This window comes from Acipenser ruthenus, chromosome 17 (genome assembly GCF_902713425.1).
Source record: "Acipenser ruthenus chromosome 17, fAciRut3.2 maternal haplotype, whole genome shotgun sequence".
NCBI classification, from domain to species: Eukaryota; Metazoa; Chordata; class Actinopteri; order Acipenseriformes; family Acipenseridae; genus Acipenser; species Acipenser ruthenus.
The window spans coordinates 3,052,123-3,072,798 of NC_081205.1; the positions used below are offsets into that span (position 1 = coordinate 3,052,123).

Sequence of the window (20,676 nt, forward strand, 5' to 3'; positions counted from 1 at the left end):
TCATTTGTATGTGTTGTTAACCCTCCTTTATTTGGTGTTACAAACAAAAATATTAATGTTGAGGGAATCTGACAAATCCTCCGAACTACATCATGTTGGCAGCAGATGTTATTTGTAATTATTTTGTCTCGATTTAGCACGGTCAATTTACAGAACAAATAATACTGGGACAGATCAAATTTCCTTTTTTTGTCTGACAGATTTTTGTTAGGAGACGCCAGTGCTTCAGGCATTAAATTAGGTCTTTATGAAAATGGTCACGCACATATGTGGCTTAGCTCATGCTTCTTACCACTTTTGTATTTTATATCTGATGGTAAAATAATTTTTAAAAAGCACAAGTAGACAAAAGTTTGGTCAGTCACGCTTTTCTAAAGTGCCCCTAAAAAAAAAAGAAGCTTGATTGCATATCTAGAATTAAAAAAAAAATAAAAATAAAACTGCAGTGCATAATTATTTTAGTTAATTTAATGTGGTTCTTGGAAAATGAGTGGAAAAAAATAAATTACAGGAAGAAAGGAAAAAAAAATCAACCGTGCATTTAGTTTATCTCTAACTGGAGTTTGTTATCCATGCGCCAGTCTGTCTCCTAGTGCTTTAGCCAAGGAGACTGTGTGAACATGTTCTGGGTTTAAGTAGTGTTTATCACAAAATCTTCCAAAACAATCTTACAATCCAGTGTTCTTTGTACAAACAGCAGTAGTCTCAATATCTCCCTCTTCCTGGGCCCCCAGCCTAATTGCTCCCTAAGCGCATGCAGAACAGTTACTCAGGTATTCACAGATACTAAAGTATTTTTCCAACAATGTGTCTTGATTTAAAAAGGAACAGCTCTTAGTACATATGTTGTTATCCTTATCCTGTTTCTCAAGGCAACACATATAGAGCTGGTGTTTCCAATATGGGCTTCTAAGGTAACAACAATAGCTGTGGCTGGTGGATCCCAGATGTGCTGCAGGCTATTACAGCTGTGCAAAGGAATGCTGGTTTAGAGGCACACAGCCACATCAAACAGTTATGCTGGAGCGGAGCCCTTAAGAAAAAAAAAAAAAGGGGCTGGTAATTTATTGACTCACCAAGAGCCCTGTATCTCTACAGCAATGCATCTAGGTAGAGTAACAGCCTAGTGTCCAGCAGTAATTTACTGCTGGTGATGACCCACGGCTGAGGGCCCCTGACAGTCAGTGGGCTGAATATTCCACCTCCCTTTCATTTAGGTTAGATATCCCAGTTTAAGGAACATATGTAAAAGTTCTTAAATTAACTTGGTCCCAGGGAACAATTCAGCACAAAATATACAGTATTCAAGGGTGGTATGCAATTAGGAGATCTGGAAATCTTTTATACTGTAGCATTGTAAATGAATAGCACATCATACTGATTTGTGGATGACAACTTGTAATTTTCCTCTGGGTTTGTTTCTGTCAGTAGTGGTAGGAGAGTGGAGACAGCTGCAGGGTTGGGAGCAAGCCTGGCAGACATCCCCCCCCCCCCCCCCCCCCCCCCGTCTCCTGCACAGCGCAGTGAGGGGGTGGGGGGTGTAATGGTTGAGAGGGTGGATATAAGGGACCTGGCTGATGCTTCTGCGCTTAGTTTGAGATCCCAGAACACTAAGAATATAAACTTCAGTGGGAATAGCAGTCTGCTCCTGGAATTTTGTTCAGCGCTGTGTTCTCAATAGGTAAGCAGTAATGTATGTATGTATGTATGTATGTGTTCAGGATGTCCTGGAAGTATTCTGTCTGTATGAATACCCCATGTGGGCTGTTTTTCAGTACAGGTGTGTTCAAATTAGGGATGTTTGATTTATGATTTCAAAATTGAAATTAATCTTTTAAATTTTGAATTCGCTAGGGATAAAAAGGTTTTCATATTACAATAAAAGTCTCACAGGAGTAAAATAATCCTGGTACCCCATCAAATTACTGATTAAAGAAAGGAGAGAAAAAATGAATGCCATTTATTTGCATGATATATTTTTGTTACAACCTTTTATGAATGAATACAAACATGGTCCTTTTTTGCCACTGAATACATTTCAAGCAGTTTCCGTCGAAGATTTGAATATTTGTCGTAGTACAAGTTAAATTATTTTCAAATCTGTTTAACTCCACTTGAAACCTGCAAATGTCGCCATGCTTTACCACGCTTGTGCTTTACTGTGCTTGCCTATGTTTTAGCACATGTTCAGTATTAGTTACTGTGCAGTAAAGATACAGTTAAACATAGGTCTAGTTAGTCAAACTGCTTTGGGTTCTTACAAGGAAATCAGCTAAGTTAACTAAAGTCTTGCATCAAAATTAAAACTTTAAAACTGTCCAAAACGGTTGCAAAACTATACTCGAATAGCTTTTGTTATAGTACATTATTCTTAACTGCCTTTTGTTTTTTTTTCTTTAAACTTTGCAAACTGTTTCACCTAGCCTTGCTGACCGCCCTGTGTGTGTGTGTTTGCAGTGGTAAGATGAAGACTGCTGTGGCATTGCTGCTCCTGGCCACACTGTGTGCCGCAGTGAAACGAAAGAGACAGCAATCCGAGTGGGACTACAGAGTCGATGGTAGGGGCTTGATTAGTATCTCTTATTACTATTATTATTTGTATAATTCATCATGAGTTGGATAATGGTTGCTTGCTTCCTCGCAGCGGAGAAGGTGAGTCTGAAGGGCTGTGCTAATCTCACCACGGTGCTGGATAACTGGAAGTTTGCCATCATGACGCAGGTGAAAGACCTGCTCCTTCATGACCATCACACCGTGCTGCCGGACTATGGAAGGTGAGTCACTCTGTCTGCCTGCCTGGGTGTGTGGGTGCAGGGGCACATAGCCTCCTCCTTTCAGATTGCTAGTGACACCAGAGTGCATCCAACAGGTGTAAGTGACATTTATCCAATATATGTATATACTTGTGTATTGTATGCACAATTTTAATATAAGCATATATACAGTATTTGTGTGTGTTGGGTACACAAAAACATGTTTCTGCTTTAGCAGACCATCTCGTAAGCCACACACTAGACACTGAACAGCTGTTTTTCCTCTGGCTGTGTTTTTCCCCAGGATCCAGCCCCTGTCAGAGGCCCTGGGCGACCTCTTCAAGGAGTTCAACGCGCTGAAGGAGCGGCTGGGAGAGCTCACCACCAAGTTCGATGGGATCGAGGGCTTTGTGGACGAAATGAGGGCAGGGAGGGGCCCCTCACCCCCCAGACAGGAGCGCCCCCCACAGCCCAACCCCGAGGCACTCGTCCCTGCCGCCGAGGGGCCACGCCAGGGCTCCACGAGCAGGAAAAGGGTGGTGGTGCGGAGACTAAAGAAGCCTGTCGAGACACCAGAGGCCTGAACGGGGTGCTCTCCCTTATCCGTTTACACTCTCACAGCTGACTTTCCTGACTTTGAGTGAGGACATATTGTAACTCTGGATACAAGCTGGAAAGGACCAACCTTCCCTGGGTGGCAGAAAGACTTTCTGTAATACTTTATGTTAAACGGACAACAATTAGCTTAAATCGCAACTATTCTAAGAAACTACCAAGTCAATTTGCATTCTTTCATTTCATAACCCCAACTTAAACGACCACCCTAACCTTATTATAAATAATTAATAACATATATAACCAGGAACTGCCTGGTTATTAAGTGTGACCTTACTAGCTGGTCAATCTGTATTCGAATATATGTAATGGGGAAATCAGAATGTGTTAACTTGTTCGTACATATGTATTGCCAGATGTTTTATGCCTGACTGCTGGAAAAAAATTGTAATGGCCTAGGCTTACATAATGCTCGGCACGCAAGCCAAACGACCACGCTTTTCATGGCTCAGCTTTTGGCATCATTTACAGCATTGTGTCACTAGATGGCAGCATAAACCAGGCCTTCACACCAATAACAGAAAAACAAACAAACAAAAAAAAAAACAAGATTAATGTTACCTCCTTTTATAACAGTGTGTAATATTTTGGTATAAGTCTTCTGTAGTAAAACTACAGCCAACTCCTGCCCGATACAGACAGATAACGCCTGTCTCTCTTATTCTGTATGTACTTTTTTTTTTTTTTTTTAACCTTCTTAATAAAACATAACACAGTTTCTAGCCTGCGTTTCCTTCCATTGTTTTCAGTTGCTGTACACATACACTTCATTGTGGTCCTTACACCAGTACCGACAGAGAAAAAGCCAATTTTACAATATATATATATATATATATATATATATATATATATATATATATATATATATATATATATATCAGAACTAAAATAATGTAATATTTGTGCACTGTGCACTGCTAAGAAATAAATAAAATAATATAATTAACATTACTTATTTTAAACTAAGTGATTTTATTATCTAAGGATCCCTTACTCATATAACAGCACCCGAGGCCCGCCTAGTGTAAATTCAAAAGTCCTGTTTCGTTTCCTCGGTAGGGGAGCCGCAGTCTTTACTGCAGAGTGTTGTGAAATAAAGTAGCAAAAATGACGTTACATCTGTCGAAACGTTTGCATAATCAACTGAAGGCACTCCTTTATTTTACAGCAACATTCTGCAGTAAATACTGCGGATCCCCTAACGAGGAAACGAAACTGAACTTTCAATTTACTAGGCGGACCTCGGGTGGTGTTATGAGTAAGGGATCCTCGACAAAACAACTACAATCACAATACTATAATTGTTCTTAACAGCGTTCAGACAAAATATAAATAGACAAGATTACGCTCGCAAAAGCATTCAACTATAAACATAGCTTGAAAAAAAAACAACAACAAAAAAACAACAACGCGGCTTCCTGAAGGAATATTCAAGAAAATAGAAAAAGGTGAATATTCTGAGTACTTATTGTCGACCCCTTAAATTTTCTGTGGGTGGTGACTTAAATCCCGCCTACTTACATATCGACAGGGCTGGTAGCCCATTGATTGGTTAAAATGCTTTCAATTATTACCTCCAATGCACCATGAAAACAGCTTTACAGGGGACTAAGGAAACACAATTGGAAAAAGATAAACAAGAAAATTGAATAACAATATCCTGCAGGTTTGTGCTGTTTTATTGTAATCCTCGTTTGCTGTACAGTAATTTACCTACATAAAGTAAGACTATTAAACTACTTATACTAGCTAAATCTCAGTATTCAGAAGTTTAGTATTATAGTTACATTGTAGTTACATTGTTTAAAGAAAAACAAAATATTGCATTTGCCATTATTGATTGCATTGATATGTATCTCAAATTCAGTGACTTACAAAGTACTGTGTGTATATGGTACTGTATGCTACTACCAAAATTAGCAGTACAGTTTACATAATTATGATGATAAAGACATACTAGATTTATTTATTTATTTATTTATTTATTGGGGGGGCTCCTATTACCACTACAAATTCTGCTGCAGTAATAAGCCCTCAGAAGACTACTGCCAGTAGTTTAACACCAGGGCTGAAGAAAGAGAAATAGTTATATTTTATTCACTTTAAGTTTAGAGAAAGTGAAATGGATGGTTATATTAAGAATTCGTGTTGTGCAGCTACTGGCTGCAGCGGAACCAGCTGCCTTAGTGTCAGTAGAAATCATACTAGTAAACATCAGCCTTGTTTTTCCTGTTTATAAAATATACTCAAACTGGCGTTAACTAATACTAGGTAGCCAGTGTCACCTCCTACTGTTTGCTTTGTGCACTGTACCAACATTCAATCTCAGGAAACCAGAATGAAAGTGAAGCCAATATACTGTACAGTACATGTCAACAAGCATACATTGAAATCAGTTTTATGGTACCATGCAGAAAACTTGAGTTAATTCACATAACACCTGTTTTAGTGCATCACCTTGCTTCAATAAGGAAAGCCTAGTGTATACAATAATTATTCCCTTGGCAGATAGGTCTGTTTTAATGCTTTTATGGAAGCTGGAGATCATGCAGTGCCCCCTGCTGGTGTGGAGGCCCACGGTGCAGCAACAGGACACTGTGTGTGCGAGAAGCAGGAGACTGTGAGCGTGAGTGAGCCTTGTGCATCTATTGGGCTTCCTGTCAATCAGAAAAGAAAGGTAGCTACAACACCATCATAAAACAATGCGAATCATGCATGTTTCTGAAGCTATCAATGCAGGCATTTCTTTGATTCATCAATCACATTGCTTACCTGCCATATGGTTTAGGACAACTGATCAGTACTGGAAAGAATCCAAACAGGTAGAGAGGTAGAAAAGGCAAAGTTCACCTTTCACCTGGTCGGCCATTGGGTGGGACGTCTGATTTTCTGGTAAATCTTTTTTTCCAAATTTGGGTGGAATTATTTAATGAAAAAATCGGGTGAAATCAGGTGGATTTTTATTTTATAGATAATCAAAAAATAAATATTTGTGTATAAATCAGGTTTTATTTAGAAATAAACAAATGCTTAAGCACAAAGTGTTGATAACAAAGTTGTCGTCAACAGTTTAAAAATCGATTTAAATTGGGTAAAACCCGTAAATCAGATGCCTAATTATGAGCTACAATGTTAAAGCCATGAAACATGAAGTGTATTTGAGGCAACTTTTTCTTCTGGCAAAAGTTAAAGCAACTATTTGTAATAGGCAGAATTTTCAAGCAATTTTTTTTTATTCTCAAGAAGATTTAAAAACTGCAGATTTTGTTGCTTTATTTTGTTCAAAAGCGGCCAGAAGAAAAACTGCATAAAAAATGTGTTTCACAGCCTTGACTGATTACTGCAGTTCTGACGGGCTTGTGAGAATGATGGCAAAGTTATAAACCAGATGGGTCTGTGCCAGTATCGGGACTAATGTATTTCTCTTGCCCTAGCTTTTTCATGTCTTCACTTCCTCAACTCTCGCTCCTGCCCTGTAGAAATATCTTTAAACAGAGCAGTATCTCAGCATCACAGACACGTTTCTTTCTATCATACAGAAGAAGAGAAAAAGAAAGAAGAACAAAGGGGTGGTCAATGCCCAGGACCAGGTGGGGAACCCAGAGATCAGTGAGCTGTCTCCGGGGGGAGGAATAACACGGACGGACGATAATGGGAACCCAGCAGTAAGGGAGGCATCTACTCCAGTTGGGGACACTGTGCAGCAAGACCCGGCTCCAGGAAGTGAGCAGGTGAGTGAGGAGTAGGGTGGAAATGGATCATTCAGAATGGTGGGTGCTAGATATTAATTTTTTAGGTGCCCCTATCAAAAACAGCGGTGAATCATTTGTGAAACGTTTTTTCTTACTATCAATTCACAGCCGCAAGCAAATAAAAGACACAATAAAAGAAATAAGAAACAGAAAGCGACAGTGGATTGTCAAGACAAGAGTCTGAAAAACCAGAGAGAGGAGGGGAGGGGGCAGAGACAAGCAGGGAGCGGCCAGGCACAGGTTGGGAAGAGCAAGGCAACACAGACAGAAACTGTGCAAGAACAGGATGGGAACAAGCAGTCTAAGCACCAAGAAACGCAGACTGACAGCAACCAAACACAGTCTACGGAAACACAGACCGAAAGCACACCAGAGCAGGGAGAGAGCCAGCCAACACAGCAAGGAAACCAGACAGGACCATCGGGGGACAAGCAGGAACAAGAAGAGAAGGCGCAACCAGACACTGAGAATAAACAAGAACCGAGTCAGGCACAAGCATTCGATCAAACACGGCAGAAGAGGGCCACGCAGCAAAACAGGGAAGAACCTAAAGCTGGAGAAGTTCTGGTAAGCCACCTAAATCCTAATGCGAAGCAAAAGAAGGTACAAACGCATGCCACATCTAAAAGTATTATTATTATTATTATTATTATTATTATTATTAGGCAGGCAGTATAAGCTGCAGAGTGTTGTTGCATTGCAATGTAGCATCATTACAGCGTCACTGAAACTGCAATTAAAGAATACTAGCACTGTAATGATATGTACACTCTGCACTTATATCCATGTATTGCAACTGACCCACACCAAACTCTTCACAGGATTTAAAGAAAGACGGTGCTGTGGAAAACCAAAATGAGGGGAATTTAAACAAGGGGGGAAAAGCAAAGACAACAGCAGAACAAACGTGAGTCTGTGATCGTGGCTTCATCTTTCTTTTTCTTTTCCTTTCTTTTCTGCTAACCCGCGTGCTGAACAGTTGTAAAAAGTTTTGCAAATTAAAGCATTTACAAACAACGGTGTTCCATCTTCTCTTCTGCAGGGCTGCCTCCCCGGCAAGAACTCCAAGTGAAAAACCAATGTTCACCATTTATGTTTATCTTGTCCTTGATAAAGGGTTTAAATTTAGGAGAGGACAGGACAAACTGTTGTTGCTGTTTCTAGACAAAGAGATTGCTCTTCAGATAAATGTCTTCAGGTAAGAGTCAGTGACCCTGCTGGTCACAGTTACTTTACCTCCCAGCTCTAACTTTGCCACTGCATTGTTCCCTACACGGATTTCAAAAAAATGTTTTAAGAGTAATATTTTTTTTTTTCTACAGTAGTTTGTAACATTAATAGTTTTCTGCTCTTTAATATTTCCATAATCCTAAATACTCTTAATACTTGCTCTTTTTTCTCTTGTGTTTTTAGGGATCTGAGTCAACAAAAATCAGGCTGTCTCATTGAAGGACAGATCTCTGTTGATGTTAGTGAATTCAGAGGGAGGTTAATTTATTATAACTATGCAGTACAAAAGAGATCTGATCCAATTCCAGAGATTTCTACAAGAATAATTGAAATACCTTATGACCGTCAAATAAATGGTAAGACTTTCTTCTTTTTAATTAGACCGTTATTAAAAATGTGATTATAATGTAAACATTTTACTGTATAGCGCGCACGATGGAACATTTTAAGTGTTACGTTGCAATGTTTACATTTTTTAATGACTTTCGTTATACTGCCATCCTCGCCTTGGCTCCTGTAGTCGACTCAATAACAAGGGAGGACTGTGCACCAAATTCCATTGTAATCAAATAAAAAATAACACCTTAAATGGGGAGAGATTTTTAAGGGATTGCTCACATCCCTTGTTGCACAGTGAAAAATCTAGTCTAATTTCCCATCCCAGAACTGCACCGGTATGAGGGTCACGTACATTGTCGGGAATCCTGGAGCTTTCGGGGATGGTTTTCCGGCATCTTTACTTCAAAAGAGGAAGGGATCTGGACAGCGCGGCAAGCTGCTGGCAAGGTCCTGCTGGGCCAGGTCTTTCAAAAACTGGTTCCACTAACCACAGAGACCAAGAGCCAGTTCTTCCAGCACCTATCTCATTTCTGTAACTGTTTTAATTTTCCCGAGTACTACCCAGAAATGCAGCCAATGCAATTTGGAGCAGCACATGTGAGTATCTGTATGTATGCGTGTCTAGAAATAAAACTACTTGAAACTGTATTACTTTATACCAGCAAACCGATCTAATATACAAATACCAGTATATACAGTTATTTTCATCAGGTGCTTGTAGGGGTGTCTCTTAGATTCTCAACTGACATTCCTGTAATCACATGCTTCTCCCTACCCACTTTGACAGGTGTCTGCGTTGATTCTAGAGCAGGTTTTCCTGTTCTTGGAGCCCTACACTCAAACTGGCTCTCGGAAGCGCCGCCGCGGGAGCCCCGCTGTGGGGAGGAACCCCCTTGCAGCAGGGCTGTTGGCTTTTCAGGTTGTGAACTGCCAGAGGCTTCAGCTGAGTCTGAAAGAATGGGCTGTGTTGTGTCAGCTGATGCAACTGCCCACCAGCCCTTCTGAGGAGCTCAAAAAGAACCTGGAGGAAGTGAAGATCCTGTTCGATGATGTTAGGTTGTAAGTACTGCACTTTGTATCCTGACTCCTAACTTTCATACAGTACTTTTCCTTTTTAGCTTCAGAAATTTAGCTCATCGGTGTGACACCAATAATCAAGTTGGATGTCATTGTAGCTTCTCATAATATGCTTCTCATAAGTAATCCCTGTTTATCTTAAAGAAGTGGGGGTGCTGAAAGCCATTGAACAAAACTGTCACCCCTCTATATGATGGAGGCCATGCATTTAGTTGCTATTGTGTTAAACATGTTAATTAAATAAAGACAGCATTAATACCTGTTTGTGAAAAGCTGAATTTAGCAGGTGGTGCCGCTGAAGAATTTACAAAACAAATCAGATTTTCTTTTTCGGGACATTTTCACTCACAGTGTTGATTTGGTCTATTATTGTTTGTGTTCCAAAGCAATGTAGAAAGACACAGTGCTTTGCACACATAGCTCATAAGATTCACGAAACTTGTAGGATTTCATTGCGCCATAAATTTGATACACGGTACATTGTGATTCTCATATCCTCTCTCGGTTGCTGTTATGTTTAGCACGGTGATTGGATTGATTAACTGCTGTGCCCAGAATGGAGTGGTGGAGCTGGCACTGGTGGTCCCCCTCCTACACCAGCTCAGCAAGTCCAGCGAGGGGAGTGGCACAACGGACTCAGGCAGGACAACCCCAGAGAGAAGCCGGGCAGCACTGGAGGGGGTTCATTACTTGCAATTCAGAGAAAAAATAAGAACACTTTCAGATAAAAGAAGGTACTTTGTTTTATACAATTTGAGCTGTTGCATTTGGAATATATGGACTGTTTAAGTCTATTGTAATCTACTAATCTTTGGGAATGTATACACTTGTGGGGTCCCTGTCTCATCTCTCTCTTAAATAAGTAATACAGTTTCTCTTTAATTTTAGAATGCTGCTTGACCTGATGGATCAGCACAAAACCTTGATGGATTCAGACCCCCTGCTGGTGCACAGCTGGCTCGCCCTGGTCCCCACAGAGGACATTCCGATATATTCCAAGCTGATGGGTATTGTTCTAGAACACATTTTCCAGAATGTGCTGTACAGACTGAAGGAATGCCAAGGCAGAGGGAACAATAATCAAGTAGAGAAAGACCTCCAAGTGAGAACGCTACAATAAATAGGGAATTTTATACAGGCAAAGTTTCATTTCTGATAAGTGCGTATATTTTTTAAATCTTGTTTTATCCAACAGGCAATCAATGAAAACATCAGTTTCATCACTCTCAGAATTGAGGAAGATAAAGAACGGTAGGACCCGCATGTGCTGTATATGGTGAATTAGTTGGAGGAAGCAGTTTGTTACCTGTGTTTCATCACTGATGGTGCCTTTCCCTTGCAGGTTAATGTCGTCTGGTGTTCTGAATTCACTCTTCAGCCAGTGCATCAGTATCCACAAGTCGGTCTGCAGTATGGCCAGACTGGTCCAGCTCTATAAGGGGCCTCTGATGTCCTTTCAGCTTGCCCTGAAGACTGCTGAGGCACTGCACTTCTCCATTGGGAAGGTAGTGTGGTATTTTCTGAGCTGTTTTTCACAGTTTAAGCCCATTTAAGATTTGAAATCTTATATCCTTGTTTACCACTCCTATTACTACTCTGACGTTTCAGTAAAAAAATGTATACTTTAACCTCTCCCTAGGAACCTCCAGCGGGCGCCGAGAAGGAAAGCAAGCTGTTTGAAACCCTGGAAGAAACGCAGAATCACTTTCGGCAGTGGAGAGACGCTCTTCTGCAGCGCCCTCTGCTGGTAACAGAGCAAGACGTGAGGTTCACTTACAACAAGGAACTGGAGGTGCTAAATTATTTCTTTTATATATAAACACAGCAATAGTAAACACACACACACACCGTATTTTGATTTGTGTTTGCAATATGAAAAAGCAGACTGCAGATCAGCACTTATTATATTATTTTTTTCCCAATGCTTCGTCTCTATGTTATGATATAATCGGAATGTAAGCTTATGCGTTTGTGGTTTCAGCTGTGGGACAGCTTGCTGGGTGTAGAGTGTGCTGTGGAGGGCCTCACTGCCAAGTGGAGGTCCAGTGTGGAGAGGGACCTGTCAAAAAGATTTGCCCAGGTAGGAGGTTCACCCCTGGGGGCCTACTCTTAGGACTTCTTCAGACAAACCATTCCATTCAGCAGTATTACCTTAGTAAACCAGTAGCGCACTTTAAGAATGCATTTCAAAAATATGATAATGACACTATTACAGATGAATACATGACGAAACAGTAGTTTAGCTGTCAGAACTGTCGTTAAGAGACTGATACTGACGTAGTCCATTCTAGTTCTGGAACAATGTCTTTTTTTATTTGGTTGCCATTTTTTACAGTTTATTATTATTATTATTATTTTTAGTAGTAGTAGTAGTAGTAGTAGTCCTATTTAAGGTCCGTTTGACGGGACTACACCAGCTGTCCAAAGACAGCTGGACAAAAATTCAAATTAGCACCCTTGAGGGTGCTAAAAAAGACGAACCTTAACTAATTTAACTGAAAAAAACAGTAAAAAGGACTGTAAATTATATATGCAAAACCAAAGGGGAAGTAGTAGTAGTAGTAGTAGTAGTAGCAGTATTTTTAAATGACATAGCAGATAAGGTCTGAAAATGTTTCAATATTTCCACAGGAAACCCCTTGGAATCAGATTCTCATTTTCTGCTTAAATCAGCCTGATCTAGCCAAGGCCAGCCAAGCTGTGCACAGCTGCTTCGTGGAGCTCCAGCAGCAAGCCATCACTGACATCTGCCAAGTGAGTCACAATTATCTACTGTTTTGTGCATATGGTTATTAAAAGATGTATTGTCAGAATAGTTAGCTGCACACATATATTGTGTAAGCAGAAAGACAAAATCTCCACTACGACTTTTGCGTTTTCCGTTGTAAAACGTTTTTGTTTTGTAATTCGTAGGAATTATTAAAGGTGGTATACTGAAGGTAGTCTTTATGCACTGTAATCATCCATAACTGTAAAACACTCTGTAGTGCTACATTTAGAAATACTAACGTACTATAAACTTAATAAATTGAAAGACAAACAACAGAAGCCTTTCACTCAAACATTTAATATACCTCTGGAAACTTTTCTGAATGATTCTGCTACTTCTAGCTTGGAGCTGTACTTTAAAAATGAACCCGTCTGTTGCTTGTGTTCAGAATAAAAAGGAATGGAAGTTACTGGAGAAGATCTCTCCCTGCTCTAAGAGTGTCCCATCACCGATCCTGTCTGCTATAATCCTGGAGTCCAGACAGAGGGCTGTGAGGGATGGGGACGACTTGGTGGGCTGGCTCCTCAGACCTCACACTGCCCTGAACTACCTGCTGTCTCAAAGTATGTGGCTATCTGTGTGTGTGTGTGTGTGTGTGTGTGTGTGTGTCTGGCTTCTTGTGTACAGCATGCATCTACACTATTTATTCCTGTATTCCAGCAGTGGTCGCACATCATTATCAGCAATAGAAACAAAATAGATTTAGAACAAATATTGAACAGGGACCTGATACAGTACCATGGTACCATATTAGTACCAGTGCGGTCATCAGTGTGTATTGGTTCGTACCTCTGGTGTGGTGAAATACTGTATGTGAATGCTACCACTTTCCTACTGTTCCACATTACACCTTAGTAAAGAACCATAGTACTGCCATTGTAGTGCCGCTTTTCTATGAATACAGTCCCTCTGTTCATATTCCAATCTCTGTCCTCAGAAGACCTGCAGAGTGTGGAGGTCTCGGACAAGGCGAGAGAGGCGCTGACAGAGGGGCAGACTGTGCTGGCATCGCTGGCAGAGGGGCTCCTCCAGGGAACCATCTCGGTGACACACCTCAACCTCACCCTCGAGCACCGAGACACGTTCATCAAGCTGTATCGACAACGTGAGTCCTGATAGACTCCAAATAGGGAACTGCAATTTACAACAAGGAGAGGATGCTAGGTCTATATTAACACTTAGTAGAATTGGAACTAATTGTGTGTGACTCATTTAGAGTACAATAACACAGTAACAACATTCACAAATTCTTAATAAATATGTAGAAGATCATACCTTCTATGGGGTCTCTTCTGATCATTCACTCAGGAGGGAATGCGAGGAGTTTAAGTACTGTATGCTGAGAGCTAACGGTGAACCTTGATCTTTCACAGAACAAAAGCAATCCAAAGCCGTTTGTTTCCAGGCTGATGTTGAGAAGATGCTGCTCCACAGAGAGTGGGAGCTGAAGTCCTTTAAACAGGAGAAAGAGCACATTGGCATGCTGATAAAGATGATTAAAAAGATCACGGAGTCAGTCACAGGTGAGGCGTTCATCTACTCAACACATATTGCAAAAACAAATATGACCTACTATATAGTACCTAACTATAACTTGTATATTGGTAACATGTGGAGTTACTGAGGCAGAGGTCATTTCATCATTGAAAATTTTAAATCGAAATCTTCAAAGTAATAGCTGAAGGATCTCGGATGATGCTGTGACATGTTAAAAAACGGAGTAATGTTAAACCCAAACTCTAGCATCAAATAAGCAGCTTATTTCAAGTGTGTGACTGAAGCTGTCAGTTCTCCCCTGTCACGCTGCTCTTTTCCTGCAGTGACTGAGCTGTCTTCACTGGAGCAGCAGCACAGGGCTGAGCACCTCTCTAAGAGGCTGAATGAGCTGGTGGAGGTACATCCCTGGAGCAGCTCTGCCCAGGAGCCCAGCGCCGAGCCTCCGGCTGTGCTGTGTTACCATGTGAGCTGGGAGGTGAGGGGAATGGCACAGGAGATGCACCGTCTTCAGCAGAGCACCCTGCTGCTGAATGGCTGGATGAAAAGGGCTAATCATTTGGCTACCCTGGAGACCAGACCCTGGGTGATAAACCTGGTACACGTCCTCCTTGAGATCTGGAGACCCTGTCTGGATGAGTATCGGAATCTCAGCAAGAAGATTGCAAACGGTTCTGTGAAGTTCCAGGAGGTCGATGAGGTTCTGGGAATCCTCGGGGGCCGGGAGGCTGGGGTGAAGATGATTGAGCGGGAGTTGGGAGTTATGACAGTGGTGCTGGAGAAGGAGTCTTACAGACAGGGCTGGACCAGGGAAAGGCAGGATAAGATCCAGCAGTATTGCAAACTCCACCACGCCATAGACTCCGCCAGCGCCATGCTGAGGATCGCCCGGAAACTGCAGCTGACGGGAAACTTCGTAGAAATACAGCAATTAACACAGCTGGTAAGAACAACTCGGATCAACTATTTGTTTGTCTGTTATTTACAGCGGTGAACATTTCCGATCTGTCTGACAGAATTACAGCTTTTGGCAAATGGTGTGAATGTATTTATGTATACAGTTGCGGTTCTCTGTTGATGGGTTTATCTGTGTTTCAGAGGGAAGACTCGTTTAAGCAGAGCCCTCTGAGCTCCCTCAGAAAAGAGCTCATTGCAGCCAATGATCAGCTGGATGGGGTCACTGCAGAGGAGATTGCCTGTCTGGAGGAGTTTCTGGGGTGCCAGGAAATAGTGAGCTGGGTCAAGGACAACCTCAAGAGTAAGTGGAGCTGCAGAGAAAGACAGCTCTTCTTTTCTATACCATATTTTACAAGGCACACTTCCTCCCACTCCCTTGGCTGTTACCACTAGGTCACACAGCTTTCTTTTCTAGCCCCTTAGAGACCTCCCAGTCTCTAAGCACTAGCTCAGAGCATCTCCTGCAAGTTAAGTGACATGCTCACTATCCTAGTGTCTCTCTTTGCAGATATGAGCGATGTGAAGGTGTTTGTGGATCTGGCCTCCATCTCCGCGGGGGAGAATGACACTGAGATTGACAGCGTGGCCTGTTTCCATGACGCTGTAATGGGGTACTCCCCCTTCCTGTACAGCCTTTCCCCTGAGGCTGACTTCCAGGTCCTCATGAAATGCTCACAGGAAGTCTGGAAGGCTCGGGACAGAGACCCCAAACTTTCTGAGAAACTGGTACACCTCATTGATTAGGATGTTTTTATTGGATGGTTTAGTGCTTCTGATTAAAGTGCAGTGGTGACAAAATCCATTGCACCTGGTCCTGTTTTATTACGATTTCCTTGCTGAAATGAATTGCTGTGATCAGGTTCAATCAGTGGTTGATCTTCCTGTGTTGTGTTTCCACAGAGGGACTCAAATCGCTGCCTGGATTGGTTGAAGGGTCTCAGAGAGACTCACGGCTCTGTCGAGCAGTCCTCCTTATCACTGGCAGCGGCCATCAATTCCCAGGGATTGTACAGAGTGGGGGAGACTCACTTTCAACAAGGAAAGGTATGATACGAATACAAGACATGTGCACAGGATCAGAAATTCAGTTCGGGTTTGGGTGCTAGATCTTGCATATCTTTTATAATTTTCCTATAAAGCATGCAAGAATATATTCATTGTTTGAGTAGTGTGTAGGACTCATTGCTGTGTGTTCATTAGAATCAAGACAAGGCTGAGTGATCCAAAGTATTTGCTGAATGCAACATGAGTAAGTTCAATACTAATACTTTATTTCAACTTAGATTAACAGTAAACATTACAGAAAAGGTAATCGATGTGCATATCTACCAGTTCCAGAAATGCAGAGTGTAGCAGTCTTCTCTTCTTCTTCTGATCTAACATCAGACTTCGAATTATGCTTTATTTATACCCAACATGTTTACAACTTAATTGTCACAAAAGGAAAGCAATGATGTTATCATCGAAACTTATCTGACTTGAGGTTTTGGCCACTTAATACTAAAACAACTTCTTCTTTACAAGAATTACATCTAGAAGAGTTTCTAAGTGCATTTTCTGATATCAGCATGCATTTTAAACATGATCATACGCGCGATTCTGCTGTCATAGATTTTTACATTGTAAAATGGTACTGAAAATTCTTGTCTTGACCACATCCTAATACAGCCTTAAGTTCAAACTAAATACACAGACCAATGATGCCAGAATAGCACCACAGAAAATGCCGGTCAGTATTTTATATCATAACAGCTCAAAACACTGATCAAACAAGAACATTCCAGTCAATTTGAATCCCAAGCCCCTCATTTTAGTAATGGTATTGGATCTGATTGGGGAATTGGCTGGGTAGACATGCTTAGATACACACCCCAACCATCAGTGATAGAGACCTCAATTCTTCTCAGTTATTGTATGGTTATCAGTCTATGTTTGATTGCAGCGGTCCCTGCAGAGCCTGTTGCGGTTGACTGTGAGGAATGAGGGAGCTGAGAAAAGGCACGGATTAGAGGAACTGCTGGAACTCCAGAACAAACTCATGCTGATGTCATCGAAGGGAGAGCATGGAAAGGAGCAGGTCAACAGGTTCATGCAGGTATTATCATTGATTTGATTGATTTCTTCTAAAATTATTTAAACCAACAATTGAATGTGGACGAAAACGTGATTTTGTGGTTTCTGAAATCAATACTGCCACGCTGCTTTCTCCACTAGGCTACACTTCTTTCCTCCCAGCCCATCTATTATAACCAAGTGGCCACACTGTTTCCAAATTCCCCAGCTCTAACCACTAGCCAACAATGCCTTTGTTTCTATAATAATAAGTATGACCAATCTAAACAAAATGTAACAGGTAATGTGTGTGTGTGTGTGTGTGTGTGTGTGTGTGTGTGTGTATATATAATATATATATATCTCTCTATCTATCTATCTTGAATGTTACTTAAACATGCTCTGATGTGACATTATGCATCTCTCTGTTTTGATGCATTTCTAGGTCTTTGATGGCGTTCAGAGGCTGGGTCGGATCCTCCTCGACCTGCATGTATCTGGTAACATGTTCTTCCGCAAGTGGGAGGCCTTCATTCACTGCAGTCCCGACAGCACACCCTGCATCACAGTGAACTTCAACCTGCAGGGCGTGGGTGCAGTAAGATTCTTTGGGGAGGTCACTGAGCAGCTGCAGGCTCTGTGTAGGTCAATGGAGTTCTGCCATAACGATTGGTGCTGCTTTGTTAATGAGGCCCGCTCTACGTTCTACCCCCTGAACTACTATACTGCTGAGCAGATCGTGTACCTGTGCGGCCAGCTGCGGGAACGCCCCTCTGTAGGACTACCCCAGCAGGTTTTAGCCATGCTGTCTTTCGTGAAGCCTGGGTGCACCTTGAAGGAAGTTTACGAGACTTGGACTCAAGAAGTTCCTTCAAGAGAACTGCTAACCGCAGGGGTGGACTCGGATGAAGAGTCAATACAGCTTAACAACACTGACGGAGAAAGCAGTGACTTTGAGCTTCAAGATGCAGATGAAGAACATAGAGAAAGCTCTCCAAGAATTGGAATAGCTTACGACATAGAGTCAGAAGGAGAAGAAGAGAACATCTCAGTTCACAGTAATGAAGGAAGCGAGGATTTAATTTCCCTGGAAGACTCAGATGCCCTTGTAGATGATATTGAAGAAGAGAAGAAGGGATTGATTTCACCAGAACTCCTTTTGGACACAGATGAGGAGGACCATGGAAAACCAGGGGTTGCCAGAGGTTCCTCCCAGGAAATGTCCCCTGACCAAGACTCTGATACCGAAGGGCAATCGGTGGACATGGCAGATCTGTGGAGACTCTTTAGAGAGGATATGACCACCTACCTGGATGGGCATTTGGACATCATCTCCCTCTCTAGGTTCCTGCAGTGTCTTTCAGAGAGCAACAGGAAGAAGGTAAACAGGACACTACATCCAGTCCTAAAGGAAGGCATTCCTAACCTTGTCCTCTGTCCAGGGGTTGATGTTCTGAGCACAGCTCTCGGACTCTACATGGAAAGCCCTGATCAGCCCCTGCCTTCCTGTGACGAGGCCCTTCTGTGTGGCAAAGATACAACCGGGGAGCAGGTTGAGATCTTTCTGAGGAGGGCGCTGGGGTTGGCTGGGAGGGGTGGCAGAGGGAAAATCTTCACGCTGATCAGTCCCGGTCTCCTGCCCTACGATGTGGGCGTCATGCTGGGGGAGAAGTTTGAGGATCTGGAGAAGAGCACGGAGCCCCATTACCGCCTGGTTATAGTCTGCTCCCTGAAACTCCAGCACAGATACGTCCCCTCATTCTTCAGTAACTACAAGGTGCAGGCTGGGCTCGCCGTTTCAACAGAGAAAGCCAGAAGCTACCTCCAGCGACACTTCACTGTCCCACCTCAGTCCCATCTCGATCATACCAATGTCTTTCCAGGCTGCCAGTCTGTTTGGGTACTGTCATCCACTCGACCAGCTGTAGGTAAGAAATACCTCAAATAATACCTGTCCACCTATCTGTAAGTTGTTGTGTTTGTCTAGCTGTGTGCACTGCTTACATATGTCTGTCTATGGACTAGAATGTTGTAAACACTGTGTAGGCCAGAGAAGTCCAATCACGGTCCTGGAGGGCCATTCCACTCCAGGTTTAACAAAATGATGTAATTAACTACTTCAGGGCCTGGATGGTGGTTTAATTTGGTTCAGTTAAACAATTTAGAACAGGGCTGGAACAAAGACCAGGAGTGGAAGGGTCAGCTTTGGAAACCCCCTGTTGTCAGCTCACTCTCACATTGATTTTAGTGGTGCCCATGGTATATGTTATTGACAGATATGGCAGACGTTTGATTTTTTTTTTTGTCTGCCCTCTAATTGAATTAATTCTATCAGCCAGGATCTATATCTCCTATCTCAGTAACTGATACAGAATCCCCCTGTTATTTTACAGGAAAGTCACTGTATGTTGACAGGCTGTTTGAAAAGCTCCAGCAGTTTGCCCACCGGGGGCGCCTGGTCCGTATCCGACTGACAGACCCTCGAATCGAGGAGGACTCCTTCCTGCAGACGCTGTTCAAGAGCCTGGTTGGGCTGGAGCAGCGAGACCCTGTCATCCTGCACATCGATGCAGCCGCTGTACGTAACACTGTTACAGATTCAACATGTTATTAGCATGTGTGACAAATTAAAGCTGAATCTAAACATATCTCAGAAAAACACAGCTGTTTCAGCTATTATTTGTTTATTTAGCAGACGCCTTTATCCAAGGTGACTTACAGAGACTAGGGTGTATGAACTATGCATCAGTTGCAGAGTCACTTACAAATACGTCTCACCCGAAAGACGGAGCACAAGGAGGTTAAGTGTCTTGCTCATGGTCACACAATGAGTCAGTGGCTGAGGTGGGATTTGAACCGGGGACCTCCTGGTTACAAGCCCTTTTCTTTAACCACTGGACCACACAGCCTTTAACATTTTAAAATGACTTATGCTGTTTAATGGTGCTAAATAATGAATTAAAGATAGCCTGCATGACTGATTGATTCCTGTTAAGCTTTAATATTTTGATCAGCAGCCTTTTATATCTATTGAGTAGAGCCCTCTTTTATAATAAAGATATTATATACATTTAGTGGATTGTATTAAAATGTGTCAGCGTCATTAACTGTGCCCCGTACAAGGAGTATTAAAGTGAGTAAACAGTTATCTAATTGAAATTAATATGAATACATCCATTGTGTTCTGAAGGTCCGAACAGGCCTGGAGGAGTTCCTGTTCAGGCTGCTGGTTCTGGGTTGCCTGGCGAACAGCGAGGGGAAGCTGTGGAGACGCAACCCAGCCCAGCTGTTAGTGATGGAGCTGCTGATTCCCCGAGCAGAGCAGAACTGGACTCAGCAAGAGCAGGTAAAGAGGGTGTGTGATTCTCTCAAAAGAACTCTTCCTAAAAGAACTGTTCTTTTTAACAAGCAACGGCACAAAAAGTACATAGTTGCGTCGCTTTTAAAGAAAGATAGAGGGGCATATTCATATCGTAAACCAGAGGTGGGCAGAGTATGACCTTAAAAACCGGAGGTAGGAAAAGTTTTGACCAGTTAAAGCCATGTGCTAAATTGAACCGTAAACCACCCAATCCCTGTGCAGTTCATTATTTATGTGTAACTATTAACCAGTGGTGCCTAGACTAGACACAAAGTG

General features: G+C 42.1%; 1 protein-coding gene across 3 annotated transcripts in view; it reads left to right on the forward strand.

The window, feature by feature from the left end:
- Nucleotides 1-4,934: 4,934 nt before the first annotated feature.
- rnf213b (ring finger protein 213b) overlaps nucleotides 4,935-20,676 on the forward strand; it is a 38,692-nt gene continuing 22,950 nt past the window's right edge. Inside the window, exons 1-27 of one of the 3 annotated variants that reach the window (XM_058989793.1) lie at nucleotides 4,935-5,034; nucleotides 5,877-6,045; nucleotides 6,908-7,099; nucleotides 7,229-7,687; nucleotides 7,942-8,027; nucleotides 8,163-8,318; nucleotides 8,534-8,706; nucleotides 9,015-9,286; nucleotides 9,477-9,748; nucleotides 10,288-10,500; nucleotides 10,655-10,868; nucleotides 10,962-11,017; nucleotides 11,109-11,271; nucleotides 11,406-11,558; nucleotides 11,748-11,846; nucleotides 12,398-12,520; nucleotides 12,925-13,099; nucleotides 13,474-13,641; nucleotides 13,910-14,059; nucleotides 14,357-14,973; nucleotides 15,129-15,288; nucleotides 15,496-15,713; nucleotides 15,888-16,031; nucleotides 16,930-17,082; nucleotides 17,485-18,967; nucleotides 19,433-19,617; nucleotides 20,230-20,385. In XM_058989793.1, the coding sequence (XP_058845776.1) occupies nucleotides 5,899-6,045; nucleotides 6,908-7,099; nucleotides 7,229-7,687; nucleotides 7,942-8,027; nucleotides 8,163-8,318; nucleotides 8,534-8,706; nucleotides 9,015-9,286; nucleotides 9,477-9,748; nucleotides 10,288-10,500; nucleotides 10,655-10,868; nucleotides 10,962-11,017; nucleotides 11,109-11,271; nucleotides 11,406-11,558; nucleotides 11,748-11,846; nucleotides 12,398-12,520; nucleotides 12,925-13,099; nucleotides 13,474-13,641; nucleotides 13,910-14,059; nucleotides 14,357-14,973; nucleotides 15,129-15,288; nucleotides 15,496-15,713; nucleotides 15,888-16,031; nucleotides 16,930-17,082; nucleotides 17,485-18,967; nucleotides 19,433-19,617; nucleotides 20,230-20,385 (6,387 nt within the window). In that variant the 5' untranslated portion in view covers nucleotides 4,935-5,034; nucleotides 5,877-5,898. The remainder of the gene's footprint in view (nucleotides 5,035-5,876; nucleotides 6,046-6,907; nucleotides 7,100-7,228; nucleotides 7,688-7,941; nucleotides 8,028-8,162; nucleotides 8,319-8,533; nucleotides 8,707-9,014; nucleotides 9,287-9,476; nucleotides 9,749-10,287; nucleotides 10,501-10,654; nucleotides 10,869-10,961; nucleotides 11,018-11,108; nucleotides 11,272-11,405; nucleotides 11,559-11,747; nucleotides 11,847-12,397; nucleotides 12,521-12,924; nucleotides 13,100-13,473; nucleotides 13,642-13,909; nucleotides 14,060-14,356; nucleotides 14,974-15,128; nucleotides 15,289-15,495; nucleotides 15,714-15,887; nucleotides 16,032-16,929; nucleotides 17,083-17,484; nucleotides 18,968-19,432; nucleotides 19,618-20,229; nucleotides 20,386-20,676) is intronic. The other 2 variants (XM_034928670.2, XM_058989794.1) reach the window with 2 other exon arrangements.